At 48.2% G+C, this 19,376-nt stretch overlaps 1 protein-coding gene across 2 annotated transcripts in view; it reads right to left on the reverse strand.

Annotated features, from left to right (window-relative positions):
• The window catches only part of RFX4 (regulatory factor X4), a 98,144-nt gene extending 79,003 nt beyond the window's left edge, over positions 1-19,141 (reverse strand). The window contains exon 1 of one of the 2 annotated variants that reach the window (XM_075050821.1): positions 18,969-19,141. Coding sequence is in view for 1 of the 2 variants with exons in the window: in XM_075050820.1 (XP_074906921.1) it covers positions 18,969-19,011 (43 nt within the window). In the remaining variant the exon portion in view is untranslated. The remainder of the gene's footprint in view (positions 1-18,968) is intronic. The other variant, XM_075050820.1, reaches the window with a different exon arrangement.
• Positions 19,142-19,376: the final 235 nt, after the last annotated feature.

Consider the following 19,376-nt stretch of genomic DNA (forward strand, 5'->3'; position numbering starts at 1 on the left):
GATTTGACTCTGCTGTTCTTTCTGGAAGCTATAACATACATCCCCCAATGACTTTAGAGGAGGTACCAGGCTCAGCAGAATTTCCTGTTACAGGTCTTCAGGGCAAAAGTTGTACCTTTCTATATGTTTCCTTGGACAAAGTATGAAATATGAGTCCTTGAGTTTGCCTGGAGTCCCTGGATATTGCTACAATAAACTGACCTCCCTCATAAGATTGTTTTTCAAAGGCATGCACGTGGGCAGAAATGAACTTATGCTCACAGAGCTCTTTGTAGTCAAAGCAAGAAAAAGAAGGGATAGGTGGGAAGGCTGCAAGGTAACCCCACAAGTTATGACAGGAAATAACCCCACTGAGTGAAGAGATCTACAAGAAATAAGGGGAAACAGGCCTCACTGTCAGCAAACTGCCAGAACCAGAAACACCTTCAAAGACACGGAAACGGCTGCAGATTCCTTTCCATAAGCCACCCCCCAGACACATCAGGCTACCTGCACAGGGCAGGCAGCAGTCCACCAGCCAGAAAAATCCCATCACAGCAGCAGGTTGAAGGGAAAGCAGAAGCCCAGTGTCTTGGGAAAGCTGGCCATCTGGTTTATAGAAGGTAAAAGTTGGTATGACTTCATTTCAGCACTAGATGCCAATAAATAAATATATGAATAATCATGGCCAAACACATCCTGCAGAAAAAATGCTTTTTAAACCCAGGCAGTTGCACAAACTCACACATATTCCTCTGTACACACACTCTCCACTGCCACACAAACAAAAGGGCAATGGCATCTGTGTAGGACTTCAGAAGGGATCTGCTGAGAGCCCTTCAGAGTTGATTTCCAGGCCCTGCCATAAGACTCCAGGCAGCGTTGCTTTGTGCGCTTCTGGTTTTCAGGCAGTGTAAGAGAGGTTGTGGCGGCTCCAGGCCATTCCTTTCCCTCTGCCTGTTTGCCCCCGTATTCACAGCAGGAACACGCTGCGATGCTGCCTTCATCAGTACAAGCATGTCCCTGCATGCGTCTTCCTCATTCACCATCAAACTGTCCTGTGCCTAAGGAGCCTCAGGACCACGCTGCCTCTTCCCTATAGCCCGCTCCTTTGAGGTACTTCTCTGAAAATCAGCAAAAATAACTCTTTTTGTCAGTAGATTTTTCAGGATATTTCTTCTCCCGTCAAATTCAACACAGCCTTGTACAAAAATCACTTTAAGGTTGCTGACACCGCAACTTAAAACTTGCCAGAGGCCTGTGCTGTCTGATCAGCTCCTGCTCAGTTACTAACCCACAAGCCGGCGGTGACTCTAACTTCGAGGCTTTTTCTTCTCATGCTGCTCGGCTGCATCGGGTGGGGGTGTATCACCTCCTTGTCTAAAGGCCAACACAACAATATGGCTGCTTCGTGCCAGATTTCTTTTACTGCCCTAAACCTGAACTAACAGCCTCTCTCCTCTCCCATTTTAGCACCACGAGCGGCGGGACAGGAGCTTGGATCCTCACAGATCACTACGAGGTGAAGAGAAACTTGCTGCTGAGGACAACATCAGAGAGAGGTGTGAGAAGCCTTGAGAAAGATTACCCTACCTCCTCCTCCTTTCAGCGCACAGCCATGGCTGTATATAATTCCCTTGGCTCTGAGCCCAGCTGCAGGGAGTAAAAGCAAAGGCGGCTGCCATTAGCGCCAAGGAGAGACCGATGCCCAGCTCTGCCCTTTCTTTTCCTCCCGGCACTGAGAGCTGGGAAGCTGGGACGCATCCTCTTCCCTCGGCAACAGGGAACTGGCAGCAGCCATCTTTAGTCACGTTCCCTGCCTAAATAGTAGGAAAAAAACTTTTAAAGTGTCACTCGGTAACAATTTTCACCATCCTTGTTCACTTACTGTCTCTGAAAACTGCACATGTACCCCTTTTTCATTGGTAAAGCAGGCAGTTTACACTGCAAGATATAAAGTCTCTGGAGTAGGGTGCAGTTACTGTTTAATTATGTGCTGCAACTCCTTTGGTCCTGAATCACCCCAGTTCAACTCGCTGCAGCCTGAGTCTGGCTTTGTCTTTGTGGTCTTGCATTTAAATAGCTGATAGAAATTCTTCAAGCCTGAAAAGATACATGACCTGTCTGGCAGCAAAGAATGAAGAAAACTAACTCTTTTGAGCGAAAATGTCAGGGAGTTTATGGCAAATTTGTCAAATTATTTGGCAGGTGACAAAATGCAACAAAACCAACTAGCTATTTAAAGGCTGTATTATCTCAGAAACTGAGTGATGTGGGTATAAATAAATAAGTATTCCAATAAATACCTTCACTGAATAAGTAGATTTTTTTTACTGTTTGTATAAAGAAAAAAAGTTTTTACAAAGCTTTTAAACTCCCAATATTAATAAGAATGCCTTCAGGTATTAAAAGAAAATACAACCACAGTTTTGCAGAAACTTAAAATATTCCCTTCAGGAGCCCGCAGATCCCAGATATGATAGCACCTGCCTAAAATAAAACAAAAACAAAGAAAAGAGAAAGAGGCAGAACAAACAAAATAAAGTCAAAACTAAGTCTGACTTTTAGAAGTTCTTTCAGAGTTAATACCATTAGATCCTGCCCCAGCATAACGAACCCACTGGGTAGAGCCCTGTACACATCAAACGCTCTTGTCCTCACGACACGCGGGTGTACAACCCGGCTGCACTGCGGCCTCTCCCAGGCATTCCTGCTGCAGAGCCGGAGGAAGAGACCCATGGCTAACCCCTGGTGTCTCTAGGCTGAGGTTTCATCACTTGCTCCCAAGGCTGACGCCAATCATACTACACCACTGTTCTAGACAAGCATCGAGTCACACGCTGTGGAAGGGTTTATGTGATTAAAGCCTAAATTACTGTGATTGGACCTTACAAACTTCTCATAGACAGGATTTCACCTCAGGAATGGTCACAGAATACTGGAGAGTTCAGGTGGTGATTAAGCAGAAGTGCATATCAGACCTGATAACAATGATGAATCATTAACACAACATGTAGAAAAAACAAATTTCTAGTGGGAAACGCTTGTGAGCGCAAAAGAAAATACATCCTGTCTCATACAGGATGTATTTTTACTCACTGCATTTTCAGTGTATCAAGTCCTAAGGCATTTCCTCTGCCTGCTCTCTAGGACTCCTTCGCACCCTGAGCCACAGCATACTGTACCCTCAGTTGTACCAGCACAGTGGTTTGAGCAAGGATCAGTGCTAGCCAAAAAACATCCAGGCAAAATAAATAGATTAATTAATATCTAGTAGTAAAATGTAGTGTAGCCACATACTGATAACTCTATGCTGAGACACAGTATGGAAACTATTACAATCTTATTAGCAAAGAATGCAAATAAGGTGTATTTAATGGCATTTTGAACATGCACCTTTAAATATTATATCAACTATTTAATTTCACGAAGATCAAAAGTTAATTATAACAAAGCACACAACTATGTCCCTCAGCCTTTCAATTTTTGTTACATAATTTTGTATACCACTGAATACAAATCCATTGTATTATCTTCTGCAGGATTCCAACATGAGGGAAAGGAGGTGGTTATTCAAATTACAGTAATTTTTCCAGTGTCAGTTTTCTGACATAATAACTTATGACACAAACAAAAAATATAAATTGTTCCCAATGAAAGATGGATTAGAAAGAACTATGGATCTACTTCTGGTCCTCGTTTTGCCTTTTCTCTTTTTGATCCTGATATTGCTAAGACTGACACATCCACTGAACCTCAAGCATGAGAGTATTCCTCTTCCATTAAATGTGCCCACCACACTTTTAATAACAGAAGTTTAAATTGAGCTTGTTTTCAAAAGTTGGCAGAACAGAGGCCTGTGTGGCTTTCCCTTGTCCTCACCAAGGCTCTTCTCTTCACACCAACAAACATTTTTATTTGTATGGTGCTTCAAACACTGAGCTGGGAAGGCAGCTGGGAAGGCCTGGGACTCCCCGAAATAGAGGCAAACACACGAGAGCTGCTCAGGGGCAGCAGCTTTCATGAACTATCAGAAAAGAGAAGCATGAGCTGTTTTTTAAGTGTATCTTTGACAAATTATTTTGATACACTATCTCCTTCAGAAGGAAGGGCTTGCTCCTGGAAGACACCCTACAGAGCCTCAGTTGAGGTGAGAGAATACAGCAGAGGTGCCTGCGTACTGCCAGTACATTTAATGAGATAATTACTCCCTCTTGTTTGTATAATGGTTATTGGCTTAGCATATTTACAGCCCAGAAAAGAAAGCATTCATTGCTCCCACATGTGCATGGCCATAGCAAGAGCAGCGAGAGAGCCACCTGGGCTCCGCTCTGTGGAGAGGAAGAGGAGGTGGGCTTGATCACAGCCAGCAGCAGCTTCTGCAGCTGCTGTCCTGCCAGGAGGGTTAAGAGTTGCTGCAGTATTAGCACAACCTGTAATCACAGCCTCTTCTGGCCTTTCAGAGCCGCAGTGTCCTGCTCGGCACCCAAGCAGGATGGCAAAAGCAGCTGGAGGGGCTGTGCTGCACAGCTGGGAGGTGAGCGTACCCAGAGCCACTGGCTGCAGCCTTGTGAGCACGTGTGTGAGTCCTGAAGGGAGATTAAGAGATTTTACAGACAGAATGAAACCCTGGTCACCCAATCTGAGGTGCATTTTGCCTGACCTCATTACCCTACAGTGGTACTAACTGTACTGGTTTTCCCCAGTTATGCCATATCATCTGATCTGGATGTGGTGGTATCACTGGCATAATTGTGAATTGCTATGTTTTACTGAAATCGTATGAGAGGAGAGTACCCATGTTCTAGAAACATAGCTAAGGCTGGTAGTAATCACAGTATCAGAGCCTGCACAATCTCCGTATGCTTATTTCACCACAGCCCTAGCAGTTGCACAGAAATCCCTCTCATACACCTTCAGCTCTAAATTGGCTCCTATACTCCACATTTTAAAGCAGTTTGCCAGCAAGCATGACAATTTACCTAGTGCTCTGCACAGGGACCAACATTTCTTCCACAGAAGTTTGCTCATCACTGAAATAGAGCTACCTCTGGAACAAGAATTAGAGATTTGCCAGGACCCAAACTACTACCTGAGCCATGTACCAACTTGGATGGCACAGCTGCAACAGTCCAACTCCTTATTTTTATTCATGGCTGCTCTTGTAATTTTTTTTCCCCAGTTTCTCAAGGTAGATGTAGAAAAAAGTAGAAAGTAACTGTGAGAAAAGGAATATCAAATGTAGATAATGGAAATATAAAGGGACTACCAAATTTCAGTGGCTTCACAGGAGGACCTTTTGGAAAAATGAATACTCAGAAGTGATGACAGACTTAATTTTACAGTTCCTGTGATGGAGGAGGAACTCCTGTCATGCATGCAGAATCTTAGCACCCCTCTGAGTTATTTGTTCATCGTTCTCAGAGGGAAGAGTTACTCATCAGTTCCTGCAGTGTCTCTGCCAAGTGTCTCAGTACCAAGCTGGCCAGCAATACTGCCTAGCTGCTTATCTGACCTGTTAGGCCAAGGGAAAGTGGTTGCAAACAGCAGATTTAGCAGGTAAAAGCAGTATCTCAAAAGCTCAGGAGGCTGGCTGAAGGTCACGGAACCTCCTGTTTCCAGTTTGCTAGCCTATGGTACTAACCAGATAACATATCTATCATAAATTTTTTCAGTGGAGTTGATGGGATGATATTCTATAGCTTTTCTTTTTTACAAAAACCATCACTGCCCTGACAGCTTCTTCTGCTGTCTGGCTCGGAATAAATGCTGAGGCCTGCATGATCCATTGAGGCTTTTCTCTGCAGAGCTTATCTTGCTGAACATGGTCTGAGACTTGCCACCACCCAACAAACCCTCTGTTCTTGCTGTCTGTGTTGCACCATTACTGTGGACAGAGAACTTCTAACCTCTACCGCTGTTAAATTCATAATGTCTGAACAGTCTGTCTGCTTTGACTATCCCTTAGCATGCTGCAAACCTAATTGCTAACTGCCATATGAATGAAAGTAAAGCAAAAAAAATGAGCCAGTACATCTAATATTTTCTCTGGTGCAAGTGAAATCTACACCTTATAACACTTCAATGTCCTGGTCCAATTAGTCATACCAACTTAGAAGACAAATCACTAGTTTAAAACAGTCCCTTAAAGGCAAAAGAGACTATCCCTTCCTCTCAGGGGTAACGATTAGGAGATAAACCTGATGTCTGGCCCTCGAACTATTAACAGCCTGCTCTAGTACCTGCTGCACAGGACTAAAAGCAGAGGATTCATGTTCTGAATCTCCCACACACCTTGCAGCACAGCACTGCTGGTTATAGGTACATCTGCCACCTGAGAAGTGTAATGCTGCTGGAGTGCTGGGAGGGCTGGTTACAGCAAAACATTCAAAGCTTTTCAGGGACCGCACTGTTTGAAAGAAAACAAACAAAAAAATCACCTTTTCTCTGAAACCTCAATCTACTGTAAAACCAAGACCTGAGCAAGATCTCCTAGCCTGGCCTCTGCACAATCTTATGAACAACTGTGTGCCTGTAACATGACGGGGCTTGGCAGCTACTGGCTCCCATGGAGGGCATTAAACTTACCAAAATCAACTAAAATCAAGCACAACAAGGAACAGTTATTAGGGACAGCTAACCACACACATGGAGATTTTCTAAGATTTAGGCTTTCATAGGTGATGTCATCTCCCTCCTCTCCATTGTCAAATGAAAAGTTTATGAGACCATATCAGGGCCATCGTCCAACCACTGTTCCTGCCGATTACCCCATCACATAGACACTCCTAGTTCACAGAACAGCTCCTCTTCAACCATCGAGGTGGACCTGCCACACAGAGCCTGGTTTTGCTCCTCGCTGCCTCATACAGTGCCATCGGCTGGCAAGGCTCACATCCTTCAGTCGGTGCATGTGAGCTGTCAGGAACATCTTCAAGCTCCACAGGAAATCATGCCGGTGTCCTCCTTGGTCCTGCATAGCCATCCTCTGTTCTTCCAAGAGACCTGCTCCTCAGGGATGACACTGACACATGGCCTTGGTGCAGATGGTAGAGCCGCTACCCTGACAAGCTGCCAGATACCTTGGTGCTTTGTTTGCTAATCTAACTTTTTATTTCATTTCCAAGAGGGGAAAATGTCGGGCACTCTTGTTGCAGTCCTTTCTTTTGTTCTTGTTTCTTGGCATACAGTTCTCTTGGAACTGTTTCAGGGTTAATGAACATTGGTCCAAGGCGCTTACTAGATGTTGGCAGGAATGTTTTTGTTCTTTTTTCTTTGACTCGTGATTCTGGTAAAGCATTGTGAGATTTGCCATGATATCATAAGAATGCAGAGAATGACTCTCTTGAATCTGTGAGACCTCTTTTGTTTTGTTTAGCCAGGTCTTCACTCCTGAAGATTTTCTGCTAACCCATTTGATAAGGTATATTAAAAAATGGCACGCTGTATTTAAACTACTATAACAAGAAGCACCATAGTTCATCATCTTTTAACTCCTCTAGAATACTTGGGTAGGAAAACTGGAATTTATGAGATGTTGCATTCTTGTTACCCTGTGTACTATGCAGAAGTTCATCTAAATGTAATACTCTTGTTGAAGTAGTCTGTCAACAGTATTCTTCTTAAGAAGCTGCATGCCAAATGTAGGTCAAACACCCTCAGGAACCCTAGAATACAAGATTCCTCTGCATATTGATTCCGGCGTTTAGGGCAGCCTCTAACCTGGATCAGGCAGGACTTCTGAAGTCCTATCTTCCCTTCTCTGGAATCACATATCTTATTGCTATCACATTTCCAACTCAGTATGCATGTTAATTGGGAGTAGCACTTTCCCTCACCCAGTCACACACAGATGCTACCTATTGTTTTATTTTGAAAATTAAGTTTCACCAGACCAGTAAATAGCCACTTGTTTTTTGCTTTATCAAGCCCATTCCTCATTTAACAGCAAAGAGAACCTCATGTGGTCCAATTTCAGTGCAGCGACATTTCCTCACTTTTACCTAGGGTCATTTAAGCTAGTGGCACCAGTATCTGACCGATTCAGCTCTCCCAGCGCACTTAACTTACATGGCTGTGCAACATGCAGCCAATCTTTTCATCAGAAAAATAATCACACACATCATGTGCTTTCCAAGCACCAGCTCTGCATACAGCAAAGCGTACCCTCATGCTTCCACAACATGATGTGTTATAGATCCTCAGTCCTTCAGGATCTGCTGCATGAACCAATGTAAATGCTATCATTGCCTCCGATTTAGCTGCAATGTTTCCTTCCAAGGAAATGCAAACATGACCCTTGATTATTGCCAGTCCTATTCTCTCCCAGAATAAAGGTCAGAGTCTCTTGATGCCCTTTTTGCCCCAGATTTCATTAACTTCTTATGCTATGGAATTAATGTGAGACACACAAGAGAGCTCCCAGGGCCTTCATTTCTGGGTACCTATCACAACATCACTTATGCTCATACCCTATGGCAGTCCCTGATCACTAGCTTTTTGGGTTAAACATTCCCAGCTGCTACCATGGTCCCTCAGCTCACTTAGAGAAGGCGTGGAGTCCTCAAATCCTTAATTCAGCTCCACTGCACCAGTGCATGAGGCTGCAGTCATTTGGCTGAACAGGAAGTCTGTGACTCAACGAGAAACAGGGTTTTGCATCAAGTACCCACAAAACGCTTCTCTCTGCCTCAGGGTCTGATGAATCCAGCAGAGAGGCCAATTTGGCACAGAAATGGTAGTACATCAGTAAGACAGGGCCACAAAGATGACAAAACAAAAAGATGTGAGATATGGGTAGGAGATACATGAAACACTGGTTGTGGGGCTCAGGGAGGCAAGAGAAGAGGGAGAAGGCTGGTTGTTGAGAAGGAGGTGAAAAAGAAAAGGAAAGGAAACAAAAGAATAAATGGCAAAGAAAAGGGCATGGTCAGAAATAAAGGATAGGAGGAAAGAAAGTAACGATAGAGAGGAGTGGCATTTGGTTGTTTGTTTTGTTGGTTTTTTTTAAATCAGGAGAAAAGAGGTCAACTCCTGAAGGAATGGGACTACAGTAAATATTTCTCATTAGAAACAGCATCCAATCAGGCAGACTCAAAGAACAAGAGAAGACAGATAGACACATATGTGCAAAGAAAACTCAGGTGTCAGGACATAATCATAGCAGCGAGAAAGAGACAACCACTTGACTGAAGAAGAGTGTGAATCAAAGGAAAAAAATACTACATTTACTCACATGGTGGCCACTTTTCCTCACTTTATGGACATCTACTCCAAATCTAGCTGTTGCTCATTACTGTCAAAGGACGCAGCCATTATGTTATTCACAACCATTTTGTAAGCAAATATGGCACGAACTAGACAGAAACAAACAAAGAACGCCGATTCTTTCAGCTCTCAATGCACCCTGAGAATATCTGCATACCAAAACTAGCAGACAGGACATTAATAAATCATCATAACATACTCCCACAAAGATTGGTACCTCTCAGAACTAATCTGTGTATACAGAGCAAGCATTTCATGCCATTAATTTTACAACCTAAACATGTTTGTCAGAAAGTCTTCACTCAGTCCTGTTGTGCCTAGACTTACAGATTCATGAGCCTTGTATGAATTTAGTCCATTCCACACTGTCTCTTCCCTCCCCTTAGAACGTACTATGAAAGTAGACCAGTGCTTTTAAAACTGGGAGCCTGGCTTTTCTGAGAAGCCTCCAGTCTCCTCTGAACAATATGCAAAGCAAACTCAGGGAGGGAACATGAGAAAAAAAGAGAAGTCTTCTTTCCTCCTCCTTTTTTTGCCTAAGACTCACCAAAACAAGAGTCTAGTATTGAATATTCAGCACTGAATACTAACTGCTCAATAGACGGTCTGTTTGCAGAGCTCAAAGTGGAAATGACCCAGCAAGGAGGAGAGGTGAACACGCTGCTCCATCCATGTGATTAAACCGCTCTGTAAATGCAGTCCTCCCCAGTTCTCCCCACCTCCTTACAATGGAGGCCATTTGCTGCCCCCACCACAACTCATTTAAAAAAAAAAAAAATGTTTGCATTAGAGGGGCCCCCGCATCAGCATTGTCCCCGTGACTCTGCGTTTAGGAGAGGAATGTGAGCTCCAACGTTGGGAAACCTGTGCTAGCCAGTCAATCCCACCAGCGGGATCCGTTATTGCCAGCGCTCGGGAGGACGGCAGAACAGGGCGCAGTTTACAGAGGAGCAGAGCGTCCCGCTGGGTGTCTCCGCTCTCAGCCTGCGCAAGACACAGAGTAAATCTCACCCGGCAGCTGCCTTGTTCTGCCGTGGACCTTGGAGGTCTCTTACACGCTCCTCCTCTGAGTTAGTGTGTTATGGTGTTACGCAGCGAGCGCCCAGGAGGCCCAGCTGGGCCACAGGCTGGCGTGCAAACACAACGCGCCAGTTAGCAAGTGTGTCATTTGCGCACAGCCTCTCATAAGGCCAAATTTTCCTTGATAACTAAAATATAGCTCATTCTACCCTTGACCCCGAGACACCCAGAAGAAGCAGCCTCTTATGGACAGGACGCACACGTTGCAGACCTGTCGCGCTCAGCATGAGAATTCCTGGTCTGGCTCTCGTGCCACCTCTGTCCCCGACGGGCTCTCCGTCTCACACACAGCACCGAGCACGGCCCCCCTCCTGCTGACCCGGGGGTGCCGAGCGCGTTTGCCAGCAAATCTCCGACCCGCTGCTCGGCCAGGTTTGACATGAAGAGACCTGGAGCTGAAGGGCTGTGCGGAGGGGTGGGTGAGGCTCTGCAAAGAAGCCCATTCCCTCCAGCCACCACGTGAGCCCAGGCACCCAGGGAACACCCGTCGCAGGAGCAGGAATCTCATCACAGAACAGCATGCTACTGCTGCACCCTGGCACATAGCACTTGTGGAGCAGGACACTTCCACATTTGCTTGCACTACTTTTTTTTTTTTTCCTCTTTTTACAGTGTCTATCAGGTCACTGTCACCTTAAGGACCAGCCAGGAATTTTTGTTTCCCTGTGTTGCTTAAGTTTTGTAGGGGGTAGAGGAACAGGAAGGATTTTACTTTCCTCTGAGCATCAGATGGCAACAGCCAAGAGCAGGGTACCTACAAGCTATGCTGCAGAAGCTAACAGCATTAAATACTCATTTGCTTAATTAGGACATCTGCTACATGTTCATGATTAAACTGGATGTCAGATGAGGTGGGAACCACACAAGTCAGGTTATTGAAGATTCCCCCCCCCCCCCCCGCTTTGAAGGATAGGATTGGGTCTACTTCCTACAACCATCCATAAATTTTAATCAACAAATGGCCTGTTTCTGCAAGATCCTATAATATCAGCAAAACACACAGCCTTTCCTGCTTGTCCTCTGACACACGGGAGCCTTTGGTCATTTGCAGCAGGTTGCACCTTTGTTGCAGGGTGCTGGAAAGTGTCACAGGTTGTAGAAAAGTTGTTTTGTGAGGCCTCTCGAATGGGGTACGCACTGCTGTCATCATGGAGGACCCGGCTGTGGGACACAGGTGGTTCCACCCAGCATTGGATGACCACTCGTGAGATCCCACTTATGAATTGGGCACCCCCTCTACACTGCCCTTCCTCAGCTGCAGCAGAGGTAGTTTTAGCACTTCTGAAATAGTTTAGCAATTAATAGGATTCTAGGAGAAAAAAAAATGTTAACCCTTCCATCATTGCATTTAGTGGTACCTGTATTTACCCCTACATTTGGCTTTTTTCACTACTTTTAAATTCCCCTTGCCACCGCATTTCTGCTATTTTATTACTTTACAAGTTTAGCACAAGCTGGATCTGAATTTACAGACCTACACAAGAACAGAGAGCTCATGCCTGTTTTGTGGCCTTAGGGGTCTCATTTGCAAACTTACATTTGCATGCAAGACATTTTTCACACGAGTTCTACCTGACTCAACACATGTATAAGCCTTGCCCCAAGTAGCCAAACCAGTAAAAATGGCCACATTGAGAAAAACAGGATAGTCTGATAGCATTATTCTAAGGAGTGAAAGGTTAAAAAGAGAAAAAAAGCAAAGGTAAGCAACAAAAAGTAGTTCTATTTCTAGTGACAGTATGCTTAAAAAAAAGGCAATAATTTCTAACACTCAGAACTTGTAGTCCTTACTTCCAGGCAAATCTCCTTGTTTCTAGACACAATCTCAGCAAGCAAACCAAAAGCCCTAGAGGAAAGGATTTTGTGTTTCTAAGTGTTTGAGTCTATGCCATGGGGTTCATGAGCACCCAAAGCTCCAGCAGGAAGTTTGTCAGAGCGATGACCACAGCATCAGGCTACAGCAAGTCTAGAAAACCAAAGAAATCCCAGCATATGTCCCCAGCCTGCTGCTCTGAAATTAATGCCTCTAATTCCCAGGGCTGTAAGTTTCAGGGAATTGCTCATTCAGAGAATGTTCCAGCTATCTAAAATTGTTTCCCATTACCATAATATTTGGGATCCTGTGCAAAAATGCTCAGGATAAGCTGCTAATTAATTGTAAACCCATCATTCATAGCTGTGAATCAACTCCTTGGTTTCTGTAACAAATTCCATCTCAGAGAAATTAAGTTCACTTACCAATAAAAGAAAACAAAGTGCTTAACTGTAGCTGAAGCAAAGGAAACGAGACAGCGCTGAGCCCCGCGTTTCAGTCTTGAGGCAATTTAAGCTGCAAATGAGCTTTTTCTTCCTTACGGGGTGCAGTGAGAGCCAAGGCTCTATTTAACCCTCATCACTTTTCCTGATTTCAAGTTTATCAGGAAGGGAAGAACAGGCCAAAAGTATTTAACTCAGCACTTATTTACATACACAGAATGGAAGCCCAGCTCTCGCAGCAACCCAGAAAGCCTCTGCCACTGACTTCAAGCACCACTTCTAACACTCAGCTAATATTTTATAGCCAATAAACTGCTCTTGCTACGAATCTCCTGGGAGAAAATAAATGGGAACAGAAGACAGGCCGGGACTGCTAGTTATGCATGTAAAATAGCTGCAATTAAGTTATTACACATTCCCGACCATAGGGAGGGGTCATTACGAGCTAACCCTGGGCACCTGCCCTCCCCGAGGCACCACACGGACTTCAACAGGTGCTTCCCTGGTGGAGCCATCGCAGGATCGGGACTCATCTCTAACGGCAAATTGTATTACAGTTTTAAATGCTCACAGAAACTCTCCAACACATACATACAATTCTACAGGACCTAAAAGATGTGTGTAAACATGTTGTTAGTACAGATGTATTAAAAAAACCTACACGGGCCTCCACTGGCTTAATCATCACCACGTCGTCTTCCGTCCTGTACTTGTTATCTATAGGATCGCTCAGCCATCAAATATCCTTTATGCTATCCATCTTCCTAACTAGAATGTTAGCAATCAAATCCCCTTGGCCGCCGGGGCGCTGGGCTCCAGCAGGGTTGGATCGTACGGGGTATTAATTTTCAGACACAATGAAACAAATAGAAAATCCAGCACAGTTGCAGGGAAACAGACAAGTGGGTGAACTCAGAAAATTCGCAAACCTCAGTGCTCACCGAATTGTGAGCTAATTATTTGGACTCGAATGTCACATCAAGTATCCCCAAAGGACTGACCTTATATTTGTATTAGTTACATGACAGCCCACTGCTGCTCTAAAGGCATTGTCACAAACCATTAAGCCCCGGCTGTATTTAAGGCCACCTCTTCAAAAGTCTTAATCTGAAGAGGTACTGATGTTTCATCACTGCGCGGATTTCAGTGATCCCACGATTTCGTCTTTATTTTGCTATGGTGAAATCCTATGTATAGAAATAGTATCCCAGGGGATGCACCTCCTTATGGCTGTCCTAACTTGCAAACCACTTGCAAATTAAGCTAGAGAAGTGCAAAGGTGTTTACACTGGGAGATGCTGCAGATTTTACAGCTATGCTAACCTTCTTCCTTGCCTGCACACTCACTGCACCAGTGGCTGAAAACCAGCATTATTTTCTAAAAGCAGACAAGCCAATGATCCTGACAGAAGCATGGTACTGTACCGCTGACTTTCTGTGGGACAGCTCAAACAGCATCACAAGTATCTTAGCGCAAAATGGTGTCTTCTAATTTCAAGAAGATCTTTTGCTCGGTAGACATTTACTACAGTAAAGGTGCAGCTGCGACAGACCAACTGAGGCTACAGGTTTCTTTACAGTCTCACAGACAAAAGTTTTATCTGTCTGAATCCAGAGTCCCTTCTTTAATGAGGGTTTTACCCAAACAAAATCTTGAGGACTGTAAACCGTAAACTGTAACTTAAATAAATGAAATAGTTTCCTACAGTTGTCTGGCTATTCTTATGCAAAAGCTTGTTTTAGTTCTTTTTTCCTTCCAACCTTTTAAAAACCTTTTCTCTACTGCAGGTCACAATTCCCCCTCCCTAAGTATTTTAGAATTAATTCATTAGCAGACAAATAAATTGTAAAATCATTCTTTTCTCTGAGTCAGACTTAGAAGATGAACTTCTTAGTTCAAGGTAATTTTGACCAATTTACAAACCTCTAAAAAATCCCTAAGGATTTTACAAAGTTCTTAAAAGCCCCTCAGGAATGAAGACCTGATCCGGTGCTGGGACTTGCGTTTAGATCCCAGTTCTGCTGCTGCTGAGGGCAGAGGGAGCTCCCAAGGATCGGGCCCTAGTGCGCAAACATTGTCTGCAGGAACTCCGCAGCCAGCAGGAAAGAAAACATTTTTGTTGGGTTGGGGTTTTTTTGTTTTGTTTTGTTCCATTTCTTTCACGTGTGAAGTCTTTTAAGATACGAAATGGCATAAGACAAATAGTCAGGTTCAATTATATAAAGGACCAGTGGTATTTCTTTTGCATGTCCATATCATATCAAATTTAGGATTCAGTAGAATCCTTGGATCATCTTAACTGCTCAGCAGGTAAGAGCCTTTATAAACACAAATTCTGGAAGAATAAAGAATTTTTTTATTTACTGGAACAAAAATAAATCACAATTTTGCTTGAGTATGAGAAGTACTCCAGGAAAGTAAGAAAAAAAGCCAATAGCAAGTTCCTCTATCTATTAGTAAACTGTGTTGCAAGAAGCAAAGCAAACAGTTTTTGGCAGCAAAATCAACCACTCAAAAAATCAAAAATTAGGATCGTACGCTTCAGCATTATACATACGTTCTGAAACGTCACAACTGCTTTCCCAACTGGCATTCAAGTAGTTATGATCAATATTGGCAATTTCATTAACTGAACCAGGATGTGAAAGCCATTAATTCTCTTCAATGAGCGCTTCTATGCTAGATCCTTTTTAAATGGCAAGCTCATAGTAAAGGTCACCCACCACTGCCGCAAGACCCGTGTATTTATACGAATATAGACCGAAATCCAGCCACCACCACGACCCGTTCAGCTCAGGCGCTGGAACCCGCTTTTCGTGGTTCCCACAAACAGCTTTAAGGGCCTAATCCCAACGTCCTTGACAGCACTGAAAGGCTTTCTGCTGGTTTTAATGGGGTTTGGATCCGCTCCTAAGTCTCAGCTTCACGTCCCAAGGATCTCATCCATCCACCCAGCACTTTGAAACCAGTGGAGTTTTTGCCCGGCTCCCGACACTGAAATAACGAGGGATATTTTTTGAGTCACGCAGAAAAGTTTCCTTCGCCTCCTGCTCCCTGGCGGGGTGCAGCTCTCCCAGGGGTGCTGCGGGGAAGGGGAGGGTGGCAGCCCCCCCCGGGACATCCCTGTCCCCACGCGTCCCCTCACTCAGCTCCGTGGGCCGGGCGGCAGGGACAAGGGGGGGGGAATGTCCTGCGTGGGGAGAGCTCCGTCGGGGCTGCGGGGGTTTGGAGAAGAGGGAGGCCGGGCACCGGGTCGAGGGCTCTCCGCCCCCGGGCGTGCACCCCCCCCCCGCCGCCGGCAGCTCCTCGCACCCACCGGGCCGGTGTCACTAGGGGGGGCTGCGGCTGTGGAAACCTGTTATTAATACTCGGGATCGGATCTCCCGCGAAGACTTCCCCCCCCCAGCGTCCCAGCCGCCCTCCGGGGCTCCCCGGGTGCCGGGGCCGAGCACCCACCCCGCCGCCGCCCTCCCTCGGGCCTCGGTGGGCTCTGCCGACGGAGGAGATGGGGGGGGGGCGGTGCAGCGGTCCCCGGCCCCCCGGTAGGCAGGCTGCGGGGACGGCGGGGGTATGGGGAGAAAGCCGCCCCCCCCCCCCAGCGAAGGGGCGGGCGGGCGAGCGAACCCCGACGGGGGCTACAAACTTCTCCCGGCGGCTCGCCGGCTCCCGGCCGGGGGAGTGACCGGCTTTAGACGCTGCTGCTGGGGCCGGCCGGCCGGGAGCCTTACGGAGTTAACGGCGGTGGCCGAAGGGTGCGAGGAAAGATGCCGCAAACCGCCCGAGAAGGGCTGCCCCCCCCCCCGCCCCCCAGCGCTGCCGGGGCGGCCGCGCCGTGTCCGGGCCCCGCCGTCGGGGCCGAGCGCCCCGGAGCTCGGTGTTGGACCGGGAGCGGCTGGGCTGGGGGTTTCTCGGGTCCCCAGACGGACAGAAATGGGTTTAGGTTTGGTGACAGGCCCCCCCCGAGGGTCACTGCCCAGGTTAGGGGAGCGTGAGCTGGACTCGATGGAAGCACTGCTGGGGGAAGGGGAAGGAACCAAACCGTTCCCCTGCCTTAAAATTAGAGCCGTGGGTGATTGATTGATTTTTTTTTTTTTTTAATCCCGCTGGTTTAGGGAAAAACTGTTAAGGATAAATTAAAACATGACCGATTTTTTTCAATGAAGCCATATTTCTCCACAATGCAAAAGGATCTTTACATAACAACTGAAACTCAGGAGAAAAGCTAATTGGATTAAGTCCTCTGAAAGGGAGGTTAAGGTGTCTGAATGAGACAACTGCAAAGCTCCACTTTTCTTGCCATCTGTTTAGCAAGCCTAAAGTGTTTTCTGATTAATATTATCTTAATCAATCATGCTGCCATTTATTATAACCATACTGAATTTAAGGAACGAATAGTACGGGGGCTCAGCCCGAGGATGGACAATTTTGAATGCAGGGATAGAAAACGCGGGGCTTTTTTTTTGGCTTGCTTTTTTTCTTTCCCTAAAGACCCGTTACTCGCGACAACGAGAAGTTGCCAGCGGTGCCCGTAACTCCGTCTCGGCGGGGCCGCCGGACCGAAGTGCAACTTTCTTTTACACCCGAGTCACTCCTGCACACGCTCGGACCTGAACACAACGATTCCTTCCCCGCCGAGCACTTTCTCCCCGGAACGACCCCCCAGACCCCCCGCCCCGGGTTTTGTCCCGGGGACTCGCCGGTAAAAGTTGCCCAAACCCGGCTGGTGTCGCCGGTAGCCGGCGAGGGGCCGAGCCCGCCCGGGACCGCGGCGGGCACAGCCGAGAAGAGCCCCCGGGGCAGCCTGCCCTCCCCTTCTCGCTCTTTTTTTTTTATTTTTTCTCTTTTCAAATCAATATTTAAATTTTACAAAACGCCCTTCTTGTCGCGCTGGGGGTGAGAAAACCCTCGGACGGCCTCGGGGCGTCGGGGACCACCGCAGCTCCGAGGTCGGGGTTGCCCTGCCCCGCCGCCCCTTGAACCGTCCCCACCGGCACCAGTTCACACCGGCACCAGTTCACCCAGTTCACACCGGCACCAGTTCACACCGGCACGGCGCCGGGCGACCCCGCTGGAGCCGGGACGGAGCCGCGGACGCCCCGGGGAAGCGCCGGGACGCGGCCGGGACCCGATCGCGCTGCGGGCTCCGTCGGGGCTGGGGCAACCCGGCTCCCGGCTCCCGGTTCCCGGTTCCCCGGCCGGGCACAGCGGCCGCGGGAGGGGACGGGGCAGGTCAGGAGCCGTCCCCGGACTGAGACCCGTCCGGCTGGGAAACGCCTGGTCGGGGGAGGGCGGGAGGGGAGGAAGAAGGGATGTTTTCCGGTGCTCCTAAAATAAATGAAAAGCGTCGAGGTGATTGTGGCGGCTGCCTGCCCTCCGCTGCCTGCGCTCAGGACCGAGCGCGGCCGCTGCGGCCGGTGGAAACCGGGTTTCGGGGGCGGGAGGGGGGGGGGGAGCGGGCACGGCCGGCGGCGGGGAGCGGAGAGAAGGGGCCGCGGTTTCGGGAGCCGGCCCGGCTGACAGCCGCCCTGGGAAGACCTAGGCCTGGGCCCTATCCCCCCCTGCCCCCGGGACAACCGGCGTCCTGCCTCCCCGCATCCCGGACCGGGCGGCAAGAGGCGGCCGTCGGGTGTCGGGGCGAGGACTGCGGCCCTCGGGGCCAGCGGCCCCTCCGCTCCCCCCGTCCCCCTCGCCTCCCGCCGGGGTTTCTCCCCGGTTGCGGCGTTGGCTGGTGGGACTGCGGTCGCCTTTTTTTCCCGTCCGGTTACCGGACCGGACAAGTCATCGTTTGGGGGTTGCGGGGGGAGAGAGGGACCCAGCCCTTCCCCAAACTCCCTCCCCTCCAAAGCAGCCCGGCCCCGGCTCTGCCTGCGGGACAACACGACCTCGGTGCTGGGCTCGCCCCTAACCCACCACCCATCTTCCCTAATAAACGTCGTTTTCTCGCCCCTCTGAAAGATTCGACTCAAACCTAAGCGAGCGCCTAAAACTAGAAGCGGAGAGGAAATTAGTTCGCCGGCCGGTAGCCTATGGAGGAGAAAAAGGGGGGGAAAAAAAAAAAGGAGGGGGGGGCGAACCCACCCTCTGCTCCATCGTATCTGCAAAGTGCAACCGCAGGGCTCCAGCCCAGGAGAGAGAGCTCCCCCTCCGCGGCCCCCGCACCCCCCGCACCCCGCTCCCCCGCACACGCCCGGGCTCATTTGCCTGCGAGGCCGGTAAAGCGGGCGGGCGGCCCCCCCCAACCCCAGCCCACCCCCCCCATCACCACCACCCCCCCCCCCCCCCGCCATCCCCCGGCTGCCGCCGGCCGCCACGGTCAAGTTGAAAAGTCCTGCCTGGTGTGCATGGGGGGGGGGGACACACAAACACGCGGGGACACAGGACTTACCTGTGGAGTCCATATCGGGTTCCTCCAGCAACCCGCAATGCATGCTCTTCCCATGGACGGGACGGGAGCCCCAAGGTCCCGGGGTGTGGAGAGCCCCTGTCTCAGAGATGCTCGGGGGAGAGGGAGCAGGGTGGCGGCGAGGGGGTGGGGAGGAAGGGTAGAGGCAGATAGTTGGGGGGTTGGGGGGGGGGGAGTGGGTAGAGCGGGAGAGAGGGACACTCCGTAATCCAGCAGGGCAAAGCCAGACCCGTCAAAATGTTTGCGGATGTTTCATGGGAAAAAGCATCATTTTATAGAAGCCCTGATGGGAGAAATGTCATTGATAGGCCAGCCAGCCTGATGAATGGCTGCTACTCAGATGGGGATGTGGCAAGGCTCAATGTGAAGCCCATTGTGATGCTGTTTTGA

The sequence above is a fragment of the Buteo buteo genome, chromosome 19 (assembly GCF_964188355.1).
Source record: "Buteo buteo chromosome 19, bButBut1.hap1.1, whole genome shotgun sequence".
Classification (NCBI taxonomy): Eukaryota; Metazoa; Chordata; class Aves; order Accipitriformes; family Accipitridae; genus Buteo; species Buteo buteo.